Raw genomic sequence first — 22523 nt, 5'->3', positions numbered from 1 at the left:
CCCTCTCAGCAGTAATGAAAGATAAACAGGCTGATGATTGAAGTGACAACCTGGGAGTGAGGGATGGAGGGATAGTGACACCCTGGGAGTGAGGGATGGAGGGATAGAGAGCGTGTGAGTGACGTGATGATATGAGAAATAATATTGACTCTCCTCCTGAACTGTGCTGAGTCAGCCGTGTGTGTGTGTGTGTGTGTGTGTGTGTGTGTGTGTGTGTGTGTGTGTGTGTGTTGCTGAGTGGCAATTATTTTAATCTTCAAACAAGTGATGATAGTATGATTTTATGGGAATACACTCAATCGTCCTCATATTGACTTCACATGTCAGAGGCTGTGAGAGGCAGTGACAGTGCAATTTCCGATAGCAGATTATATCTTGAAACTGGCTTCTGAGAGGAGTAATTCTTTCTCATCCAGTCTCTATATCTCTCTCAGTGATGCAGTTCATCTTTTGGGGCCCTCCCCACCCTGAGATAGACATCTCTCTCCCTCTCTCTCTCTCTCTCTCTCTCTCTCTCTCTTCCTCCCCTTCTAGCTCTTTCAGTGATGCAGTTTGTCTTCCTCCCCACCCTGAGAGAGAGCCAGTCAGCTCCAGTGAGAGTGAGCTCAAGGCTGATGCTGCCTGGCCTACCTGTCATGGAGGGCATCCTGCCAGTGACTAAATATAGAAGCCTGCACAAGATTAGGGAGACAGAGGGAGGGAGGGAGAGACAGTGACTCATCCATCAGAAGACATGGATGTATTTTCAACCTTTAATCCTATTCCCCTTTTTGTAAAAAGGTTTTCTACTCTCTGAAAAAGTCCCAGAACCTTGTCATGTTAGTGCAGAATAATATTGGAACTGTCTAACTGTCTCTGATTCGATGGTGGTGCCCCTGAGAACCAGTGACTCGTTGTGTGTCCCTGAAACTCCTCATCTCTCACCCTCTCTCTTTATCCTTCACTCCCTATCTGTGGAAGTGATTTCCTGTATTTTTCCACCGTTCTCTGTATGTATTAGTGCTATAACCCTAGAGACATGTTTTCCTCTGCTTTTGTAGCAGCAGCTGTTTGTGAGAGAGAGAGAGAGAGAGAGAGAAACTGCAGACTCGTACATTTCCTCAGTGAAAACAATGTTCTGAGCAAACGTAAAATTGGCTTTTTACCAAATTACCATACCACAGACCACGTATTCACCCTGCACACCCTAATTGACAAATAAACCAAAACAAAGGCAAAGTCTTCTCATGCTTTGTTGATTTAAAAACAATCCTTTGACTCAATTTGGCATGAGGGTCTGCTGTACAAATTGATGGAAAGTGAGGTTGGGGGAAAAACATACAACATTATAAAATCCATGTACAAAAACAAGTGTATGGTTAAAATTGCCAAAAACACACATTTCTTTCCACAGGGCCGTGGGGTGAGACAGGGATGCAGCTTAAGCCCCAACCTCTTCAATATATATATACATATACTGTATAAACAAATTGATGAGGGCACTAGAACTGTCCGCAGCACCCGACTAGATTCTGAAGTCAAATGTCTACTGTTTGCTGATGATCTGGTGCGTCTGTCACCAACCAAGGAGGGCCTACAGTAGCATCTAGATATTCTGCACAGATTCAGCCAGACCTGGGTCCTGACAGTAAATCTCAATAAGACAAACATAATGGTGTTCCAAAAAAGGTCCAGTCGCCAGGACCACAAATTCAAATTCCATCTAGAAACCGTTGCCCTAGAGCACACAAAAAACTAGACATACTTCAGGCTAAACATCAGCGCCACAGGTAACTTCAACAAAGCTGTGAACGAGCTGAGAGACTAGGCAAGAAGGGCCTTCTATGCCATTAAAAGGAACATAAAATTCAACATACCAATTAGGATCTGGAAAAAATACTTGAATCAGTTATTGAACCCATTGTCCTTTATGGTTGTGAGGTCGGGGTCCACTCACCAACCAAGAATTCACAAAATGGGACAAACACCAAATTGAGACTGCATACAGAATTCTGCAAAAATATCCTCTGTGTACAACGTAAAACACCAAATCATGCACGCAGAGCAGAATTAGGCCGATACCCGCTAATTATCAAAATCCAGAAAAGAGCTGTTAAATTCTACAACAACCTAAAAGGAAGCGATTCCCAACCCTTCCATAACAAAGCCATCACCTACAGAGAGATGAACCTGGAGAAGAGTCCCCTAAGCAACCTGGTCCTGGGGCTCTGTTCACAAACACAAACAGACCCCACAGAGCCCCAGGACAGCAACACAATTAGACCCAACCAAATCATGAGAAAACAAAAAGATATTTACTTGACACATCGGAAATAATTAACAAAAAATAGAGCAAACTAGAATGCTTTTTGGCCCTAAACAGAGAATACACAGTGGCAGAATACCTGACCACTGTGACTGACCCAAACTTAAGGAAAGGTTTGACTTAAGCTGCACTCCCAAACCTCCTGCCAAATGTATGACCATATTAAAGACACACATTTCCCTCAGATTACACAGATCCACAAAAAATTTGAAAAACCCCCCACATTTTTGATGAACTCCCATATCTACTGGGTGAAATACCACAGTGTGCCATCACAGCAGCAAGATGTGTGACCTGTTGACACAAGAAAAGGGCAACGAGTGAATAACAAACACCATTGTAAATACAACCCATATTTATGTTTATTTATTTTCCCTTTTGTACTTGAACTATTTGCACATTGTTTCTACACTGTATATATACATAATATGACATTTGAAATGTCTTTATTCTTTTGGAACTTCTGTGGGTGGAATGTTTACTGCTCATTTTTTTTTGTTCTTCACTTTTGTTTATTACCTACTTGACTTGCTTTGGCAATGTTAACATATGTTTCCCATGCCAATAAAGCCCTTGAATTGAACAATTGAATTGAGAGCGAGAGAGAGAGAGAGAGAGAAATGTGCGTGTGTTGACTATGGCCAGCCATGTCTCTCTCTGACAGGAAAATTAATGTTGTTTAAAGTCCCCTGTGACGCATGAAAAAACAAGCTGTTATCTGTTACGGAAACATGCATCTCTGTGGTGCTTTGATAATTCTCTATCATTTCAGACAACATAGAAGCCATTGAAAGATTTATGGCAATGGCATCAATTTGAGACAAATTGTAAAATGCGAATGCCCTCAAATGCGCAGATATTGTTAATTTATGCATTATCAGAGAACATATGTTGTTTTTTCACAGAAGTGGTATTCAGGTGGAAATAGAAAGGTGAGAATTGAAGATAGGTGAGGGCATAGTTGTGGTCTGAACATGCCAGCTCTTGTTGGGGTAAGGATGTGGGAGCCAGTAGGTATAGAATGAGATCTGAGCAAGTCCTGGATGTTATCTCTCTACCTGTATTCATTTGTGTAGCTTACCTTCGCTCTGTCTCTCTACCTCCCTTTCCCTCTCACAGTCTAGAGTTTGGTAATCACAGTTATCTCCACTATACTCTAAAGCAGGTTAGCGTTTTTGGTTATGAATCTTGTTCTGGAGGCAGCTCTGCAGAGTTGTCAGTTGCTGGCACAGCCACAAAATCTAACCACGCTGCTAATCCTAATGCCTAAACAACATTTTTGTTTTCAGGAATTTTTACAATATAACCAATTTTGACTTTGCAGCTGACCTATGTAATGGGAAATCGCTTCTTTCTGCCTCCAGGACACGACTCGTGACAATAAACATCAACCTTCTACTCTGTATGCGCTTCACTATCCACGCATAATTGAATAGAGTCCAGTTGATTTGAATGCTGCACAAGTTGACATATATGTTAAAAAAAAAACATAAGATATGGCGACATCTGGTGGTATGTGGTGACTCCTTTTCCGAATATATCTAATTTAAGCAGTGGTGGACGTGGCGATGACGTCAGTATCCGGAAATGACCCGGATTCAAACTTTCATTCCCGGCTTGGTAAAAACATAGAACGATCTGTGAATTCTTGTGGATTTTTGCTAATAGTAAGTTGAAACTGATCACGTTTATCGAGGGAACCTATATATATACACATTTGATTGATGTTGTGATGAGAGAGTTTTCTTTATTCAAACAAAACATTCAAGCCACATCTCTAGGGTAAACTAAAAATCAGCTGTGATGGAGTCGGCTCTTTAAAACTAGCTAACGTTAGTTAGTCAACGGTAGCTTGGCATAACTAAATAGCTCAGTACCTAAGAACATTTAAATGACAACAGATATCTAGCTAGCTATAATTTTATATTTCATCACTGTCAGATAAGCTGTATGTTAGCATTTCGTTTGTGTTGCCGTGGTAATGATGGATTTGCTAACATTAGCTTACTTATTACTAGCTAGGCACATAAATGGCGGTGGGGAGACTTGATTGCTAAAGAAATTGGCCAAGCTCCGATTTGTTGGGGGAAACTGAGACAACGTATTGGTAGCTAGATGGGTAGCCCGGGGCCCGACAACCTAGCAAACTGTCACTTGAAATTTTTTGGTTATGTTACTCCTATCATATTACAGATACATTGAGAATGCCCGTGTGCATCATTGGACACGGATTGACGCCTCGCAGTTAGGAGTTGACATCAGGAGGTGTAGTGACTGTTTCCAAGGAGCACGGACCGGTCTATAGTACACTACCGATATCTTTCAGACGTCAGACCCTTCCTCCTTGGCGTGCCCAGTGCAGGCTGGTGATATACAGGCAGCAGGATGACGTGCAGGGATCGAACCAACGAGTTCCAGTCGGCCTGCAAATCCCTACAGAGCAGACAGGTATGTAGGTATGGGAGAGGCAGTGGCGATTTTAGCATGTAAATCTTGGTGGGGCAAGAATTTTTTTTTTGGGGGGGGGGGTGCATGCCAGCAAAGCCACAACACTAAACAATACATTAACTGCACTATAACGGTGACAAACGGTGCCCACAAACTGTTAGGGCCTACATCATCATTATTATTATTATTGTTTTTTTCTTCACCTTTATTTACCCAGGTAGACCAGTTGAGAACAAGTTCTCATTTACAACTGCGACCTGGCCAAGAAAAAGCAAAGCAGTGTGACACAAATAACAACAGAGTTACACATGGAATAAACAAACGTACAGTCAATAACACAATAGAAAAGTCTATATACAGTGTGCGCAAATGAGGTACGATTAGGGAGGTAAGGCAATAAATAGGCCATAGTGGCGAAATAATTACAATATATCAATTCAATACTGGAGTGATAGATGTGCAGAAGATGAATGTGCAAGTAGAGATACTGGGGTGCAAAGAAAAAAACCAAAAACAATGAGGTAGTTGGATGGGCTATTTACAGATGGGCTATGTACAGGTGCAATGATCTGTAAGCTGCTCTAACAGCTGATGCTTAAAGTTAGTGAGGGAGATATGAGTCTCCAGCTTAAGTGATTTTTTGTTGTTGTTGCAATTCGTTCCAGTCATTGGCAGCAGAGAACTGGAAGGAAAGGCGGCCAAATGAGGAATTGGCTTTGGGGGTGACCAGTGAAATATACCTGCTGGAGCGCGTGCTCCAGGTGGGTGCTGCTATGGTGACCAGTGAGCTAAGGCAGGGCTTTACCTAGCAAAGACTTATAGATAACCCGGAGCCAGTGGGTTTGGCAACGAATATGTAGTGAGGGCCAGGAAACGAGAGAATACAGGTCACAGTGGTGGGTAGTATATGGGGCTTTGGTGACAAAACAGATGGCACTGTGATAGACTGCATCCAATTTTCTGAGTGGAGTGTTGGAGGCTATTTTGTAAATGACATCGCTGAAGTCAAGGATCGATAGAATCGATAGAATACAAGGGTAGTTTTACAAGGGTATGTTAGGCAGCATGAGGGAAGGAGGCTTTATTGCGAAATAGGAAGCCGATTCTAGATTTAATTTTGGATTGGAGATGCTTAAAGTGAGTCTGGAAGGAAAGTTTAGTGTAACCAGACACCTAGGTATTTGTAGTTGTCTACATATTCTAGTAGTCAGAACCGTCCAGAGTAGTGATGCTGGACGGGCGGGCAGGTGCGGGCAGTGATCGTTTGAAGAGCATGCATTTAGTTTTACTTGCATTTAAGAGCAGTTGGAGGCCACGGAAGGAGTGTTGTATGGCATTGAAGCTTGTCTGGAGATTAGTTAACATGGTGTCCAAAGAAGGGCCAGAAGTATACAGAATGGTGTCGTCTGCGTAGAAGTGGATCAGAGAATCACCAGCAGCAAGAGCGACATCATTGATGTATTCAGAGAAAAGAGTTGGCCCGAGAATTGCACCCTGTGGCACCCTCATAGACTACCAGAGGTCCAGACAACAGGCCCTCTGATTTGACACATTGAACTCTGTCTGAGAAGTAGTTGGTGAACCAGGTGAGGCAGTCATTTGAGAAACCAAGGCTGTTGAGTCTGCCGATAAGAATGCGGTGATGGACAGAGTCGAGAACCTTGGCCAGGTCAATGAATATGGCTGCACAGTATTGTCTTTTATCGATTGCGGTTATGATATCATTTAGGACCTTGAGCGTGGCTGAGGTGCACCCATGACCAGCTCGGAAACCAGATTGCATAGCGGAGAAGGTATCGTGGGATTCGAAATGGTCGGTGATCTGTTTGTTAACTTGGCTTTCGAAGACCTTAGAAGGGCAGGGTAGGATAGATATAGGTCTGTAACATTTTGGGTCTAGAGTGTCTCCCCCTTTGAAGTGGGGGATGACCGCAGCAGCTTTCCAATCTTTGGGGATATCAGATGATACGAAAGAGAGGTTGAACAGACTAGTAATAGGGGTTGCAACAATTGCAGCGGATCATTTTAGAGCGAGAGGGTCCGGATTGTCTTCCCCAGATGATTGTACTGGTCCAGATTGTCTTCCCCAGATGATTGTACTGGTCCAGATTGTCTTCCCCAGATGATTGTACTGGTCCAGATTGTCTTCCCCAGATGATTGTACTGGTCCAGATTGTCTTCCCCAGATGATTGTACTGGTCCAGATTGTCTTCCCCAGATGATTGTACTGGTCCAGATTGTCTTCCCCAGATGATTGTACTGGTCCAGATTTTGCAGCTCTTTCAGAACATCAGCTATCTGGATTTGGGTGAAGGAGAAATGGGGAGGCTTGGGCAAGTTGCTGTGGGGGGTGCAGGGCTGTTGACTGGGGTAGGGATACCCAGGTGGAAAGCATTGCCAGCCGTAGAAAAATGCTTATTGAAATTCTCAATTATTGTGGATTTATCGGTAGTGACAGTGTTTCCTAGCCTCAGTGCAGTGAGCAGCTGGGAGGAGGTGCTCTTATTCTCCATGGACTTTAGTGTCCCAGAACTTTTGGGAGTTTGTGCTACAGGATGCACATTTCTGTTTTAAAAAGCTAGCCTTTGCTTTCCTAACTGCCTGTGTATGTTGGTTCCTAACTTCCCTGAAAAGTTGCATATTGCGGGAGATATTCGATGCTAAAGCAGTACGCCACAATATGTTTTTGTGCTGGTCAAGGCCAGTCAGGTCTGAAGAGAGCCAAGGGCTATATCTGTTCCTTGTTCTAATATTGGGACATAAAGCTGCCCCAACAGCAGTCCCAACACCTTACCACTGCTACAGTTCATTCAGCCTCATTTACTGCCTTTAAAAAAAACATAGCTGATATTTCTGACTTGCTTAAACAAATGCGGTTTCTAATGACAATTGAGATGTGCAAACTATGGCAATAGGGGACGACAAGAGGATAAGAGGCTATCCATCATTTCGATTAAGACATTAATGAGCGAGAGACGACAGACGTAGTCAATATAACTCTTTGTTCAGCACTTTTGAAATGTACAGTGACAGAATTCAGAACGTGGAATATAAACAGACAATGAAAGTTCTTACAATATTCAATGATTACATTTCTCTTAAATAGGTTTTTAGCAAACAGGCACACACCTGCTGCGAACGATGTGTTTACAATACCGCGTTGGTGAAAATAGACCAAATTATTAGGGTGAGGCACATGGGGTAATAACAGCTTACTACACAACATACCATACAACTCTCCTTCTGTGGCCTCCAACTGCTCTTAAACGCAAATAAAACTAAATGCATGCTATTCAACCGATCATTGCCCGCACCTGCCCGCCCATCCAGCATCACTACTCTGGACGGCTCAGACTTAGAATACGTGGATAACTACAAATACCTAGGTGTCTGGCTAGACTGTGAACTCTCCTTCCAGACTCACATTAAGCATCTCCAATCAAAAATTAAATCTAGAATCGGCTTCCTATTTCGCAACAAAGCTTCCTTCACTCATGCTGCCAAACATACCCTTGTAAAACAGACTATCCTACCGATCCTTGACTTCGGCGATGTCATCTATAAAATAGCCTCCAACACTCTACTCAGCAAACTGGATGTAGTCTACCACCACTGCTCTCGTTGGCTGGCCCTCGCTTCATACTCGTCGCCAAACCCACTGGCTACAGGTTATCTACAAGTCTCTGCTAGGTAAAGCCCCGCCCTGGGTAAAGCCCTGCCTTATCTCAGCTCGCTGGTCACCATAGCAGCACACGCTCCAGCAGGTATATCTCACTGGTCACCCCCAAAGCCAATTCCTCCTTTGGTCGCCTTTCCTTCCAGTTCTCTGCTGCCACTGACTGGAACGAACTGCAAAAATCACTGAAGCTGGAGATTCCCATCTCCCTCACTAGCTTTAAGAACCAGCTGTCAAAGCAGCTCACAGATCACTGCACCTGTTCATAGCCCATCTCTATTTACACTTCCAAGTTGAATTACCGTTCAAAACGTGTTTTTCCCTGAGTTCCCAGTTGTCTTGAACTCAGTTAGCCACTGATTCCTTCCCAAACCACTCATTGTTGAATTAGCGACTTCCAACTTGTTGTCTGTTTGTGTAATGTTTATGTTCAATGGCCGATGAGCACCGAGACCGTTTTATCTGTCATTTCTTTTCATATGACAAGGATGGAAAAGGATTTGATTGTCGGCTTGATTGATGGTGATGACTGCTAGCTAAGATTTTGAAAGTATGATGTTGACAGTCCAAGCAAAGCTACTGTAGATTTAACGATGTCATTCTATCTGTGGCAAATGACCTTGAGCCTTCATGGATGGGCACTTCTTTTTTCTATTTGTTACTTTTACCCCTTTTTCTCACCAATTTCATGGTATCCAATTGGTAGTTAGTCTGGTCTCATCGCTGCATCTCCCGTACGGACTTGAGACAGGCGAAGGTCGAGAGCCATACATCATAAACCCAGTCAAGCCGCACTGCTTCTTGACACAATGCCTGCTTAGCCCGGAAGCCAGCCACACCAATGTGTCGGAGGAAACACAGTATTCCTGGCGACCATGTGAGCATGCATTGCGCCCGGCCCTCCACGAGTTGCTAGAGCGTGATGGGACAAGAACATCCCTGCCGGCCAAACACTCCCCATAACCCGGACGATGCTGGGACAATTGTGCGCCCCCCATGGGTCTCCCGGTCATGGCTGGCTGAGACAGAGACTGGACTCGAACCAGGATTTCTAGTGGCACAGCCTTAGACCACTGCGCCACTGGGGAGGCCGGATGGGCACTTCTAATATAACTCTAATCTTAGAATTGGCGATGACGTACTGTTCCATGAGTGACACACTTTTTTTTAACCTAAAAATGCAGGGCTGAAAACAGGTGGGGCTCTGCACTAAATGATGGGTCGCCACTGGGGAGAGGCAAGGGCAGTGATGTTGAAATAGCCATCTGATCAAAGCTGGGGGATACTAAACATAACCTATGGGAGATAGAGGAACCTATTCATTCCCCCTCTTGTAATCTGCCACAGATGATGTCTCTTTTAATCCCTCTTTCTCATTCTCTCTGTCTACAGAATGGTGTTCAGCACACCAAGCCAGCCCTCAGTGCTCTCAAGCAACGCAGTGACTTCACCCTCATGGCCAAGTGAGTCCCACTGCCAGCCAACTTGCTCACATTACACAGTTAATCCACTCAGGGGTGTAGTTGGCACCTGTGTCTGATTTGAAGTTTAGTAAATAGCCAGTTGTTGCCGTTAGTTTCTCTATGGTGTTTTAATCACATTGTAGCTCTGCATGATCTCTTTGGAATGTAGGCTGTTCTTTTCTGTTGTCTTATCATTTTACTGAAGGACATACTTTACATTCCACGTATGTACATGCACTAGCAGTTTCTTTTCACCGTGTTCATGTTTAGGCCTATCACTGTGATACCAATCTTGTGTTGTTTTGAATCTCTTCAGGAGAATAGGGAAGGACTTGAGTAATACATTTGCTAAACTAGAGAAACTCACTATATGTAAGTATATGTCAATATTTATGTTTCAATATTTATGAGTCAAATCGCTATTTGGAAAAACTCTGCGTTTTTCTATAGTTCTGGATATGTCTGTTTTGACCTTTTCAGTGGCTAAAAGAAGATCTCTATTTGATGACAAGGCAGTGGAGATTGAAGAGTTAACCTACATCATCAAGCAGGTGAGATTATTATAATTTTTTTAATTGACACCGATACAGGAAAAGCAGTCGGCTTTTTCTCGTTATGAACTATAAATCGCAAACACGATGACCAGTCAGTCAGGTGGAATCTCTATGCAAGTGACAGACCTAGCTGTTTTAGTGGACGAAGTCTGTGTTACACTGCTGTGCCCTGTTTGACTCCCTCCGCCTGTCTCCCACTATTCCCCTCGCAGGACATTAACAGCCTGAACAAGCAGATAGCCCAGCTGCAGGATCTGATTGGTTCACGTGGAGCACCCAGCGGCAGACACATCCAGACCCATTCCAACACCATCGTCATCTCCCTGCAGGTCTGACTGCCAGTGCCTCTCTACTGCATGATGTAACTGATGTGGATGAGTAAAAGGATGTAGCCATATGAAACCTGAGGCTTTATAAAATCAACAACTCCTTGTTTTGTTGCAGTCCAAACTGGCGTCTATGTCCAATGACTTCAAGTCGGTTCTAGAAGTAAGAACGGAGGTAAGATTCACTGGAATGTTCTGTCACTCTGGAACTTTCTGTCATTAAACCTCATAAAATCCTCATAATTGTAGGTTGCCTATATCGTTCTCATTTTCTCTTTCTCTAGAACCTGAAGCAGCAGAAGAACAGGAGAGAACAGTTCTCTCAGCGCCACGTCTCTTCTCCTCTCCACGCCAACAACTTCAGTAAGAAAACACACCACGTTTACTTCACCTTCAGCCTCTAATTCCGACACCAGATCACTTTACAAATGTCTCTGTGAATTCCAATCACAGAACTTTATTTTCTCTTCCTTCTAACTGACTATCGTTTCTCTCTCCTCTGCCAGAGAGTTCAGTGTTGATGCAGGATGAGTCAAGGAGTATGGGGGCTGAGGTCGCCATCAACATGGACAACCAGTCTAACCCTCTACAGCTCCAGCTCATTGATGAGCAGGTACAAACACTTTATTATCACCTGTATTGTGTCTGTCAGTGTTACTATAATGCTGTTTCTCTGTGGTGCAGGACTCATACATCCAGAGCCGTGCAGACACCATGCAGAACATTGAGAGCACCATCGTAGAGCTGGGCTCTATCTTTCAGCAGCTGGCTCACATGGTGAAGGAGCAGGAGGAGACAGTACAGAGGTGAGGGAGGGGGAGGAGAGCAGTATGATGGGGAAGCAGGGAAACAAGGTGGGTGAGGGAAAGAGGAGTTGAGGGAGAAAGAGATGCGGTGTAGAGGGGAGGAGGAGGGGAGAAATTGAGATGCTCGAGCACCGCCCGGTGTGTGTCACAAGCCCTATGTGTGTTTCCTCTCCCATGTAGGATTGATGCTAACGTGGAGGACACTCAGCTCAACGTGGACATGGCTCACACGGAGATCCTCAAGTACTTCCAGTCTGTGTCCTCCAACCGCTGGCTCATGGTCAAGATCTTCCTCGTCCTCATCGTGTTCTTCATCGTCTTTGTGGTCTTCCTCGCCTGAGCAGGGAGAAATGATAGATAAAGAAGTGGAGGTTGAAGAAGAGGGAGATGGAAAAGTTCATTGTCTTTTGACAGGTTGCGTCACTCCTATGAAACGCAAGTCGCTTGACCAATAGTTCAGACTGAGTCATGCTATCTGACATAAGACAATGGGAAATGTTGGGCTGAGACGAGGGGTTGCCACAGCAACAGGACAATGGGACAGGTGGAGTGTTATTGAACGGTCTGGGACTTGAGGTCCAGCAGCCCAAGAAATGATAGTATTCTGCTGCCTAAAGCCTTGGAGAGCGTTTCTGGAGTCACCCTAGCAGATCTATTCTGTTCCTACAGACATTGATGAAATACCCCTAATGAAAAGGATATGCTATCGGAACACGCTTTGTATAGTATAAACAGAATACTTGTCATTCTGTTCTTTGTTACTTTAGAGAATAATTCATCTTAAACATTTAATCAAAAATGACTTATTTAATGGTTTGATTCTGCAAACCTACTTTTGTTTCTTGGTAGATTTTCTTTTACCCCTCATGTAGCTTATTGTTGATTGGTTGTAAGACGGGGTGTCATCAACTTTCTCTCTGACATGAGGGCCAACACAACAGACTGGAGTTTTCTTGAATTGTAATCATTTCTTTTGATTTTTGTTCCTCATTATTCTAGTTTTATTAAAGAGAGACTTGAACAATTCTCCCTCAGTATCCTTCACGCCACACATGATTGGAAACTATTGTTGTTTTACTTTCTTTTTCTTTTGTTTCTTATTTGCCAAAAGGGTACTTTCAGTTTCAAAGAAATGTGACAAGACACCTGTGGTCTAAACTGTTTTATGACAGTACAGGATTAAAGGTGGTTTAAACTGAAGAGGACATTCCCTTCATAGCCCCAGTCATAAACACAATGTGACGAGTCAGACCCGAACAGTTTGTAACAGGTTACTTAATACTGTTATTGCAGATCTAACAGTTTAGATTGCCTGGTTTACCTGCCAGCAAGTCAGCTGGGGTCAGTCTGAATACTGTTGCCAATGGTTTGCATCCCAAATGGCACTCTATTTCCTATATAGTGCACTACTTTAAACAGAGCCCAAGGGCCCTGGACAAAAGTAGTACATGGGTTGCTAAAAATGGGTTGCTATTTGGGACCCTAATTAACAGGTTGTATGTCATTGGTTATGACAGGGTTATGTAGAGCTGAAAGTACCCTAGTGAAGTCTTTCTCAACCAAACTTCCCTGCAACTTGTCCGTTTGGACCTCACTGCTTTATTGGGGACTGTCCTCTTCATCTCCTCTCACTGAGGACAGATGTTTATGTACAGGCTATTATTTAATGACCGACCAGAACTTTTTTAATAAGAAAACACTCCTATTTCTTCCCTCTTTTTTTTGCCAAATGCCTTGACTTCTACAGTGTGTAAAGTGAAAATAGTGCTAATGTATTGGATAGAAGTGCATATTAAAAAAGAACAATGGGGAAGTTGTGCAAAGGACTGTAATTCTTTACTGAGTAAGAGGATTATAGAATATTGATTTAATGAATTGTTATAGAGTAACCATGCCAACCAAAGGACTGGAACTAAGCTATGCAGTAGTAATGGCCCCACAATAATCCACACAAACAAATTTATTATCAAGGATCTGTTGGAAAATAAGACCTGTATTTTCTAGTTCATTTTACATGCATTTCAAGTGTTAACGCATTGGGAAAATGTAATTCACAATAAAAAAACGAAATAGTATTGTATATCTGCTGGCTAAGCTTGCAATTCTACGCATATGTAACTGCATTATGTCTAAACAGTCAGTGGAAATCTGCTGAGGTGTGAGCTGTCCTCATGTTGCATCTCATCTTGACCTTCTCCCCTATCAATCTCTCATCTCCTATTCTCTTTCTCCATCCCTCCCTCAGCCATGTGCACTCTGTTCGATGGGGGTGATATCAGGCATGCTCATGCTCCTCCCCTTCCTGGCCGCTCTCGCCACGTTTGCTGCTCCCTCCTGCTGCTCCACCTCGTCTTCCTCGTACCAGCTCGACTCCTCCTGCAGGTTGCCACGTGACCCGCCCAGGCCCCCACCCCTGAAGGGAGCGGGGCGGAACTTGGAGCGGAAGGTTACAAAGGAGAGGCTCTTGCTGCGTTGTTTGTCCCAGCCGGCTGACCTCATCCTCATCTCCTCGTTCTCCTCTTCTCCCTCCACACAGTCACGTAGAACCGTGCGGAACAGACGAGCCACCTCGTGAACCTCCGGCTCAATCTCCGTCACCAGATTCCTGAACCTGGGGTAGAGGGCAAAGGTCAAAATGAGTTTGTGTGATACTGACAAAGGGATAAAAGGTGGCACCAAGTTCACTTTGGAGACATCAGAACCTGTTGAGAATGATCATGAATCCATTTCCATGATCTACCTGAGACATTCAGGATATGTGTTGTGTACATACACCTCTGACACGGATAAGGTACAAAATCCCACCTAACAATGACAGGGCCACACTGAGACGGTGGCACCCTGGCACACAGGTCCTGCAGCTCTATCAGGTCTCGGGGGGTCAGCTCATAGGGTTGGTGGGTGGGGGCAGTGGCCAGCCAGCTGTAGTCAGCGGAGGAAGAACTGCGCCGGCGCCGGCCCTCTTTTGTCACCCTTTCCAGGCGGATACGTTCGGTGCGCTTCACCATGGCACCCAGCTCCAGCATCAGAGTGTTGGTGACTAGTTCTTCTGCCGTACGCTGTCCAGGCACTTTCGGCTCCAGAGAAAACACTGCTGACCAGGGGAACATCTAGGGAGGGACAGAATTGAATCAACTTGATTTATTCCAGATGGGCAATTATTGAGAGAGGAATCAGCCATGGGGATGGGACCAATACAAGTTATTGAAACTGTTTTCATGCTGCAAACTCATGCTATTAATTTAAACACACTTAAAGTAAATGTTGTGTAATGTATCTTAATTGTTCAACTTTGTTTTAAAATCTTAATCAAATAATTGCTTCATTAGGTAGATAAACACGCCTGGGGATGTTACTTGATTGATAGAACTGTAAATACAGGTAATTAGATTCACTGAATCGCTTTCTGCTTTAGGCGACCTGCCTTTTTCACGACAATGTAAAAGTTAATTTACCTGTAGTCAAACAAAAGCTTGATAGCTTACCTTTTACAAAAGTCAATTATTGAGTAGTCTCCTTGTTGGTTATCTTATCAAGATGCAGACAATGCCTTCATTTCACAGTTCCTTTTTTTTTCTTTCTGTTGTCTTTGGTGTGCAGCTGCAAAATATAAACGGTTAAAAAGAAAATGTTGACTTTCACTCCTACACACCACTAACTGACCACCTTGCTACCTCGAAGGTCCGTGGCAGATAGGTATGTGTTCCTTCGTGATTGACAATGAATGTAATCCTGTATTAATATACAGAGTGATTGACAGGTCTTTTACCGGACTAACCTCATAAGCACACCTGGAGGTGTTGCTAGATGTGTCAGCCTGTACATATCCAGTCAGCCAACTAGAGCAGCGTAGCAGCAGGGGGTACCAGCAGTTTTGTTCAGTAAGCATCTGTCATCTGTGAATCAAAACAGACGCTGGACCTAAAATATACAGTAAAATATGAACAATATCCTCAGTGATGACAATGAGCATTTTCATGGAAGGAGGACATAGGCCTACCGTTTCATCACTGATCTGTGGCATTTAGACAGCACTCCAGAATGTTTTTGCTCAGATAATGGGCTAGAATAATGGCTCTGCTTGGATGCTGGTTGGTAAAGGAATGGTGTTGGTTTTGTCAATGATACTTGCATTTGATGAAGTTGAAATTGTAAACTTCAGATAGATTTGTATAGAACCTCTAGACTTATATTAGGCTGAGTGTGACATTGGCAAGGCATTTCTGCTCTTCCTGGAAGACCAAGGCACATACAGTGCATTCGGACAGTATTCAGACAAATCCAAATACATTTTTATTGGTCACATACACATGCTTAGCAGATGTTATTGCGGGTGTAGCGAAATGCTTGTGCTTATAGCTCCGACAGTGCAGTAATATCTTACAATTTATATCTAACAAATTACACAACATATACCCAATACACATAAATCTAGGTTGGAATGAATTAAGACTATATACATATGGACGAGCGAGGTCAGAGTGGAACGGACTAAGATACAGTAGAATAGTATAGAATACAGTATATACATATGAGATGAGTAATGCAAGATATGTAAACATTAAGTGAGTGAAATACCGTAGAATAGTATAGAAAACAGTATATACATATACAGCCTCTAATGTGCTAGTGATGGCTGTGTAGCAGTCTGATGGCCTTGAGATAGAAGCTGTTTTTCAGTCTCTTGTTCTCAGCTTTGATGCACCTGTACTGACCTCACCTTCTGAATGATAGCGGGGTGAACAGACAGTGGCTCGGGTGGTTGATGTCCTTGATTATCTTTTTGGCCTCCCTGTGACATCGGGTGCTGTAGGTGTCCTGGAGGACGGGTAGTTTGCCCCAGGTAATGCGTTGAGCAGACCGCACCATCCTCTGGAGAATCTTGCGGTTGTGGGCGGTGCAGTTGCCATACCAGGCAGTGATACAGCCCGACAGAATGCTTCAATTGTGCTTCTGTAAACACTTGTGAGGGTTTTAGGTGACAGGCCAAATTTCTTTAGCCTCCTGAGGTTCTGTTGCACCTTTTCACCACACTGTCTGTGTGGGTGGTCCAATTCAGTTTGTCAGTGATGTGTACGTCATGGAACTTGAAGCTTTCCACTTTCTTCACTGCGGTCCCGTCGATGTAGATAGGGGGGGTGCACCCTCTGCCAATGTGATGAAACGGTATTCAGACCCTTTACTCAATGCTTTTTTGAAGTACCTTTGGCGATTACAGCCTCAAGTCTTCTTGGGTATGACGCTACAAGCTTGGCACCTGTATTTGAGGAGATTCTCCCATTCTTCTCTGCAGATCCTCTTAAGCTCTGTCAGGTTGGATGGGGAGCATTGCTGCACAGCTATTTTCAGGTCTCTCCAGAGATCTTCTATCAGGTTCAAGTCTGGCCTCTGGCTGGGCCACTCAAGGACATTCAGAGACTTGTCCCGAAGCCACTCCTGCATTGTCTTGGCTGTGTGCTTATGGTCATTGTCCTTTTGGAAGGTGACCCTTTGCCCCAGTCTGAGGTCCTGAGCACTCTGGAGCAGGTTTTCATCAGGGATCTCTCTGTACTTTGCTCCGTTCATCTTTCCCTCGATCCTGACTAGTCTCCCAGTCCCTGCTGCTGAAAAACATCCTACAGCATGATGCTGCCACCACCATGTTTCACAGTAGGGATGGTGCAAGGTTTCCTCCAGACGTGATGCTTGGCATTCAGACCAAAGAGTTCAATCTTGTTTTCATCAGACCAGATTATCTTGTTCCTCATGGTCTGAGAGTCCTGTAGGGGCCTTTTGGCAAACTCTAAGAGAACTGTCATGGGCCTTTTACTGAGGAGTGGCTTCCGTCTGGCCACTCTACCATAAAGGCCTGATTGGTAGAGTGCTACAGAGATGATTGTCCTTCTTGAAGTTACTCCCATCTCCACAGAGGAACTCTAGAACTCTGTCAGAGTGACTATCGGGTTCTTGGTCACCTCCCTGACCAAGGTCCTTCTCCCCAGACTGCTCAGTTTGGCAGGGTGGCTAGCTCTAGGAAGAGTCTTGGTGGTTCCAAACTTCTTCCATTTATCAATGATGGGAGGCCACTGTGTTCCTGGGGACCTTCACTGCTACAGAAATGTTTAGATCTGTGCCTCGACACCATCCTGGTCTTGGAGCTCTACAGACATTATGGAGTATTTGTGTGTAGATTGTTGAGGGAGAAAAAAATGTAAACATTTAGAATAAAGCTGTATCTTAACAAAATGTTGAAAAAGGGAAGGGATCTGAACACTTCCAGAATGCACTGTATAAGACAACTGTCTCATTAGTGACATAAATAGTAACATCAACAACTATATTTAGATCATAATCATCGTCCTAATAACTCATACTAATAACGCCGACGCTGTTCCAGGTATCGTCGTCTGGATTTGAGCGTAATCTGAGATTAGGTCTATACATGAGGTAAAGCCGCCTCAATGCTGAGTGAAGTGGAAACCCAGCGGGGTTAGAGGAGTAACCACGTCTTCAGGCTACCCCATATAGACAGAAAGAGAGAGAAAGAGAGCAAGAGAGAGAGAGAAAAAAAAGAGTAAAAAAGAGAGCGAGAGAAATTTGTAGAGAGGAGAGAAAAAGAGGGAGAGAGAAAGAGACAGCTGGTGGGTGAGATTGCTGTAGCCTACTAATGAGAGAGACAGTTGGATGGATGGGTGGATGGGGGTAGTCACTCAGATGGCTTATAATGGATGACACACATGTTATGTAATCTGAACATAAGCGTTATAACATAATACTCCGGGGCATTATAATCATCTTTCAGATGCTTGTGTTTTCATATACAATGTAAAAAACAATGGGTTGTCCTTGAAGTTGGCAATGTCGGCAATTTATCAATTTGTATCTGTTTCACAAACTAGTCAGTTGGCCTAATGTGATAATATGGACATAACATGGACAAAGTTTGTATCCAGAGAAAAAAAATTATTCCTATTTTTTTAAATGATTGTAATTTCTGCAATGATTGATAATGGAATAACTTGTCTCAGGCTAAACAAAAGCTAAAGACCCCCTTTTGAAAATCTTTCTCTCTTAGATACCTACTGCAGCCCTAATACTTCACACGCAACATCCGTTCTGCCAGTCACATTCTGTTAAAGGTCCCCAAAGCACACACATCCCTGGGTCGCTCCTCTTTTCAGTTCGCTGCAGCTAGCGAATGGAACGAGTTGCAAAAAAAAACTCAAACTGAACAGTTTTATCTCCATCTCTTCGTTCAAAGACTCAATCATGGACACTCTTACTGACAGTTATGGCTACTTTGTGCGAAGCTTCCAGATTTTTTTTAATTCTACAACCACCTAAAAGGAATCGATTCCCAAACCTTCAACAACAAAGCCATCACCTACAGAGAGATTAACCTACAGAAGAGTCCCCTAAGCCAGCTGGTCCTGGGGCTCTGTTCACAAACACAAGGCCCCAGAGAGCTCCAGGACAGCAACACAAAAAGACCCAACCAAATCATGAGAAAACAAAAATATAATTACTTGACACATTGGAAAAAATTAACCAACAGAGCAAACTGGAATGCTATTTGGCCCAAAACAAAGAGTACACAGTGGCAGAATACCTGACCACTGTGACTGACCCAAAATTAAGGAAAGCTCTGACTAACTGTTCCTAGGCCGTCATTGAAAATAAGAATTTGTTCTTAACTGACTTGCCTAGCTAAATAAAGGTAAAATAAAAAAATAAAAATGTACAGACTCAGTGAGCATAGCCTTGCTATTGAGAGAGGCTGCCGTAGGCAGAACTGGCTCTCAAAAGAAGACAAATGTAATACCATATTAGAGAAACTTATTTCCCTCAGATTACACAGACCCACAAAGAATTTGAAAACAAATCAAATTTCTATTGGGTGAAATACCAGTGTGCCATCACAGCAGCACAATTTGTGACCTGTTGCAAAGGGCAACCAGTGAAGAATAAACAGCATTGTAAATACAACCCATATTTATGTTAATTTATTTTCAGTTTTGTACTTAACTCTTTGCATATCATTACAACACTGTACATAGCCGTAATTTGACATTTGAAATGTTCCTATTTCTTTGAAAGTTTTGTGAGAGTAATGTTCATTTCTGATTATTTCACCTTTGTTTATTATCTATTTCACTTGCTTTGGCAATGTAAACATGTGTTTCCCATGCCAATAAAGCCCTTTGAATTGAATTGTTGTCTCTACCTTGCCTTTGTGCTGTTGTCTGTGCCCAATAATGTTTGTACCATGTTTTGTTCTGCTACCATGTTGGGTTGATACCATGCTGTGTTGTTGCCATGCTACGTTGTCTTAGGTCTCACTTTATGTAGTGTTGTGGTGTCTCTCTTGTCCTGATGCATGTTTTGTCCTATATTTTTAATTTTTAAACCCCGTCCCAGCAGGAGGCCTTTTTCCTTTTGGTAGCCCGTCATTGTAAATAATAATTTGTTCTTAACTGACTAGCCTAGTTAAGTAAAGGTTAAATAAATACATTTAAAAAATAGTTTAATCATAGAGAATCGTCTTTCATCGCTAGGTGTCATCAGAGGTCTTCCTATGTCCCCCCTCTCTTCTGGCCATACCTCACCAACCCCTCTCTTCTGGCCATACCTCACCAACCCCCTCTCTTCTGGCCATACCTCACCAACCCCCTCTCTTCTGGCCATACCTCACCGACCCCTCTCTTCTGGCCATACCTCACCAACCCCCTCTCTTCTGACCATACCTCACCGACCCCCTCTCTTCTGGCCATACCTCACCGACCCCCTCTCTTCTGGCCATACCTCACCAACCCCCTCTCTTCTGGCCATACCTCACCGACCCCCTCTCTTCTGACCATACCTCACCGACCCCTCTCATCTGGCCATACCTCACCGACCCCCTCTCTTCTGACCATACCTCACCGACCCCTCTCATCTGGCCATACCTCACCGACCCCCTCTCTTCTGGCCATACTCCACCGACCCCCTCTCTTCTGGCAATACCTCACCGACCCCTCACTTCTGGCCATACCTCACCGAACCCCTCTCTTCTGGACATACCTCACCGACCCCTTCTCTTCTGACCTTACCTCACCGACCCCCTCTCCTCTGGCCATACTCCACCGACCCCCTCTCTTCTGGCAATACCTCACCGACCCCTCACTTCTGGCCATACCTCACCGAACCCCTCCCTCTCACGACAAATCGTTTTTTTGTTGGTTCGTCAGGCGGCACGAGACTCGCGGGTTTTAGCATGCCGTTGTTGAAATGAAATGCTAACACATTTTGAAATCATCATTAGACACGCGGCTGCTGAAATATTTACATTAAACTTGTAACTTCCACCACATGTGAAGGAACAAATCGAAGTTGTCGCGTTGGAGCATTTGGATTTCACATCAATATAAACAGGATTGCGACATAAATGGTAAGTCATCATAGCGAGCTAGCTGGCTAACGGCTAGTCTGGTTTGGCTAATTCAACTAGTTAGTTACATTGCTTGCATAATAATGCATGTGTAGAATTGTCAATACTGGCTAGCAGCAGTCTTTACTCCACTCTGCTGTGATTACATTTCTAGCTACAGTAAAGACAAGTTGATTCACAACTAGCTAGCTTATTTGAATATTCAAAACAATGCCATTGCGTGTTGCATGGTGTGTTCTTTCAGTGAATCAAACAGACAACAATATTGTCTTCCTCCACTTTCCTGATTTCATCCAAGTTGTTGAAGACGAGTGACAATCCTGGCAAGAGACCGATTCTAAATATTTTGTCGGTCTTGCTGGTTTGAACAACGTTGCCACAGCTGTCTCCTAAGCACATAATTATTTATTGTTAAACAGTACTTCCTATGAATGGCCACATCATGGTTCTTTTAGTTTCAGCAACTCTGCTGCTATGATTAGCTGTAGTTAAATACTATTAAGATTTTCAGAACGTTGAGCTGTGAATTGCACTATGGCCTCTACCTAGCATGTGGTACGGTTTAAAAGCAGCATGCGACCAGGCCAACTTTACGTTCTAACCACAATGTGATTGTTGTCACACTAGATAGAGAGACTGAAACAATAGTATTGCAGTGCCAGCCATACATTGCCATTCTCAGCGCTATCACTGTCAGTGCAGGTGACTGTCATGTCGTCATTGTGTAGGATTCTACCGTCATTTTAAATACGAATTTGTTCTTAACTGACTTGCCTAGTTAAATAAACAATGTCTGACCTGCTGTCAGTTCAGTTCAAACCAGCGTCCTTTTATTTATTTGGCGTTTCATTGACTCGTTCTTTACAGACAGAAACGGTACGTAAACAATGACATAACATTGAGCAATGACAACCAGGAAATTCTCTTCAAGGACCTGCCTCCTCTCGCTCTCTGTGTCCAAAATGGCATCCTATTCTCTATATAGTCTAGTAGTTCTGGGCACCCTGGTCAGAAGTATTGCACTACATGGGGAATAGGATGCATTGGGATGGACCTGATTGAGCCATGAAGGGTTTGGTTAGATCATGATCTTCAATCAGGATTTTCTTCATTCCTCGGCTCAAACCGTCTCTGTGTATCTCATTGCCTCTGTGTTTGTGTTATTGTCATGGCTATAAACCAGAGGAGCTGGCAAACCCGTAGGCTATTGCAAAAGTGAAAACATGCGCACAGTGTTACAGGAAATGTGTTGTTTAGACAAACAAATATAAGACTAAACATTCAAATAAGATGCATTTCAATCATCCTTCCTGAAAAGTGGCCTATCCCTGAAGGAGGCGGTCTGCACTGGTGGAAACTGGCAAGTTCTGTCTCCTAGGAAAACACTGAGTCACACTCCCCAGTCCCCACAGCGCTACTGTAAAAAGGAGATCTAGCCTTGGTTACACGGTTCAAACTAAGGCAAGCTCCATGATAGATTGAAGCTTGTTCAGACAGACACACCTACACACACTTTCTTTTTATTCTTATTTGTTTTTT

The 22523-nt window shown here is 43.6% G+C and overlaps 3 protein-coding genes across 11 annotated transcripts in view; 2 read left to right on the top strand and 1 right to left on the bottom strand.

The window, feature by feature from the left end:
- The first annotated feature begins 3853 nt into the window (after window positions 1-3853).
- stx5a (syntaxin 5A) lies at window positions 3854-13658 on the top strand. Of its 4 annotated transcripts, none has more exons than XM_021561630.3 (11): window positions 3854-3972; window positions 4499-4753; window positions 9822-9892; window positions 10209-10264; window positions 10373-10443; window positions 10659-10775; window positions 10891-10947; window positions 11057-11135; window positions 11279-11385; window positions 11457-11578; window positions 11759-13658. In XM_021561630.3, exons 2-11 carry the CDS (start codon window positions 4691-4693, stop codon window positions 11916-11918), a joined length of 903 nt encoding a protein of 300 aa, XP_021417305.2. In that variant the 5' UTR covers window positions 3854-3972; window positions 4499-4690; the 3' UTR covers window positions 11919-13658. The 4 variants fall into 4 exon arrangements, 2 of the variants coding, with proteins under 2 accessions (XP_021417305.2, XP_021417307.2); XR_016486356.1 differs by having other exon boundaries at window positions 3869-3972; window positions 11279-11381; XM_021561632.3 differs by having other exon boundaries at window positions 3874-3972; window positions 4632-4753.
- zgc:162144 (RD3 domain-containing protein) lies at window positions 13524-20749 on the bottom strand. 3 transcript variants are annotated; one of them, XM_036943211.2, is made up of 5 exons: window positions 20647-20749; window positions 15357-15474; window positions 15064-15178; window positions 14384-14688; window positions 13524-14189 (listed from the first exon to the last, which is right to left on the bottom strand). In XM_036943211.2, the coding sequence occupies exons 4-5, from the start codon at window positions 14686-14688 to the stop codon at window positions 13820-13822; spliced, it is 675 nt and encodes a 224-aa protein (XP_036799106.1). In that variant the 5' UTR covers window positions 15064-15178; window positions 15357-15474; window positions 20647-20749; the 3' UTR covers window positions 13524-13819. The 3 variants fall into 3 exon arrangements, with proteins under 3 accessions (XP_036799106.1, XP_021417310.1, XP_090054792.1); XM_021561635.3 differs by having other exon boundaries at window positions 20503-20696; XM_090198666.1 differs by lacking the exon at window positions 20647-20749 and adding an exon at window positions 20302-20380.
- Window positions 20731-22523, top strand: part of LOC110489075 (uncharacterized) — a 23543-nt gene continuing 21750 nt past the window's right edge. For 2 of the 4 annotated variants that reach the window (XM_036943209.2, XM_090198659.1), the window contains exon 1: window positions 20731-20984. The gene's annotated coding sequence lies outside the window, so the exon portion shown is untranslated. Of the gene's footprint in view, window positions 20985-22324; window positions 22446-22523 lie in introns of those variants that run through there. The other 2 variants (XM_090198661.1, XM_090198660.1) reach the window with 2 other exon arrangements.

This window comes from Oncorhynchus mykiss, chromosome 14, assembly GCF_057628025.1.
Source record: "Oncorhynchus mykiss isolate SJ-2025 chromosome 14, ASM5762802v1, whole genome shotgun sequence".
Lineage (NCBI taxonomy): Eukaryota > Metazoa > Chordata > Actinopteri > Salmoniformes > Salmonidae > Oncorhynchus > Oncorhynchus mykiss.
Note: the sequence above shows the minus strand (reverse complement) of the source record. Positions and strands in the feature narration are given on the sequence as shown.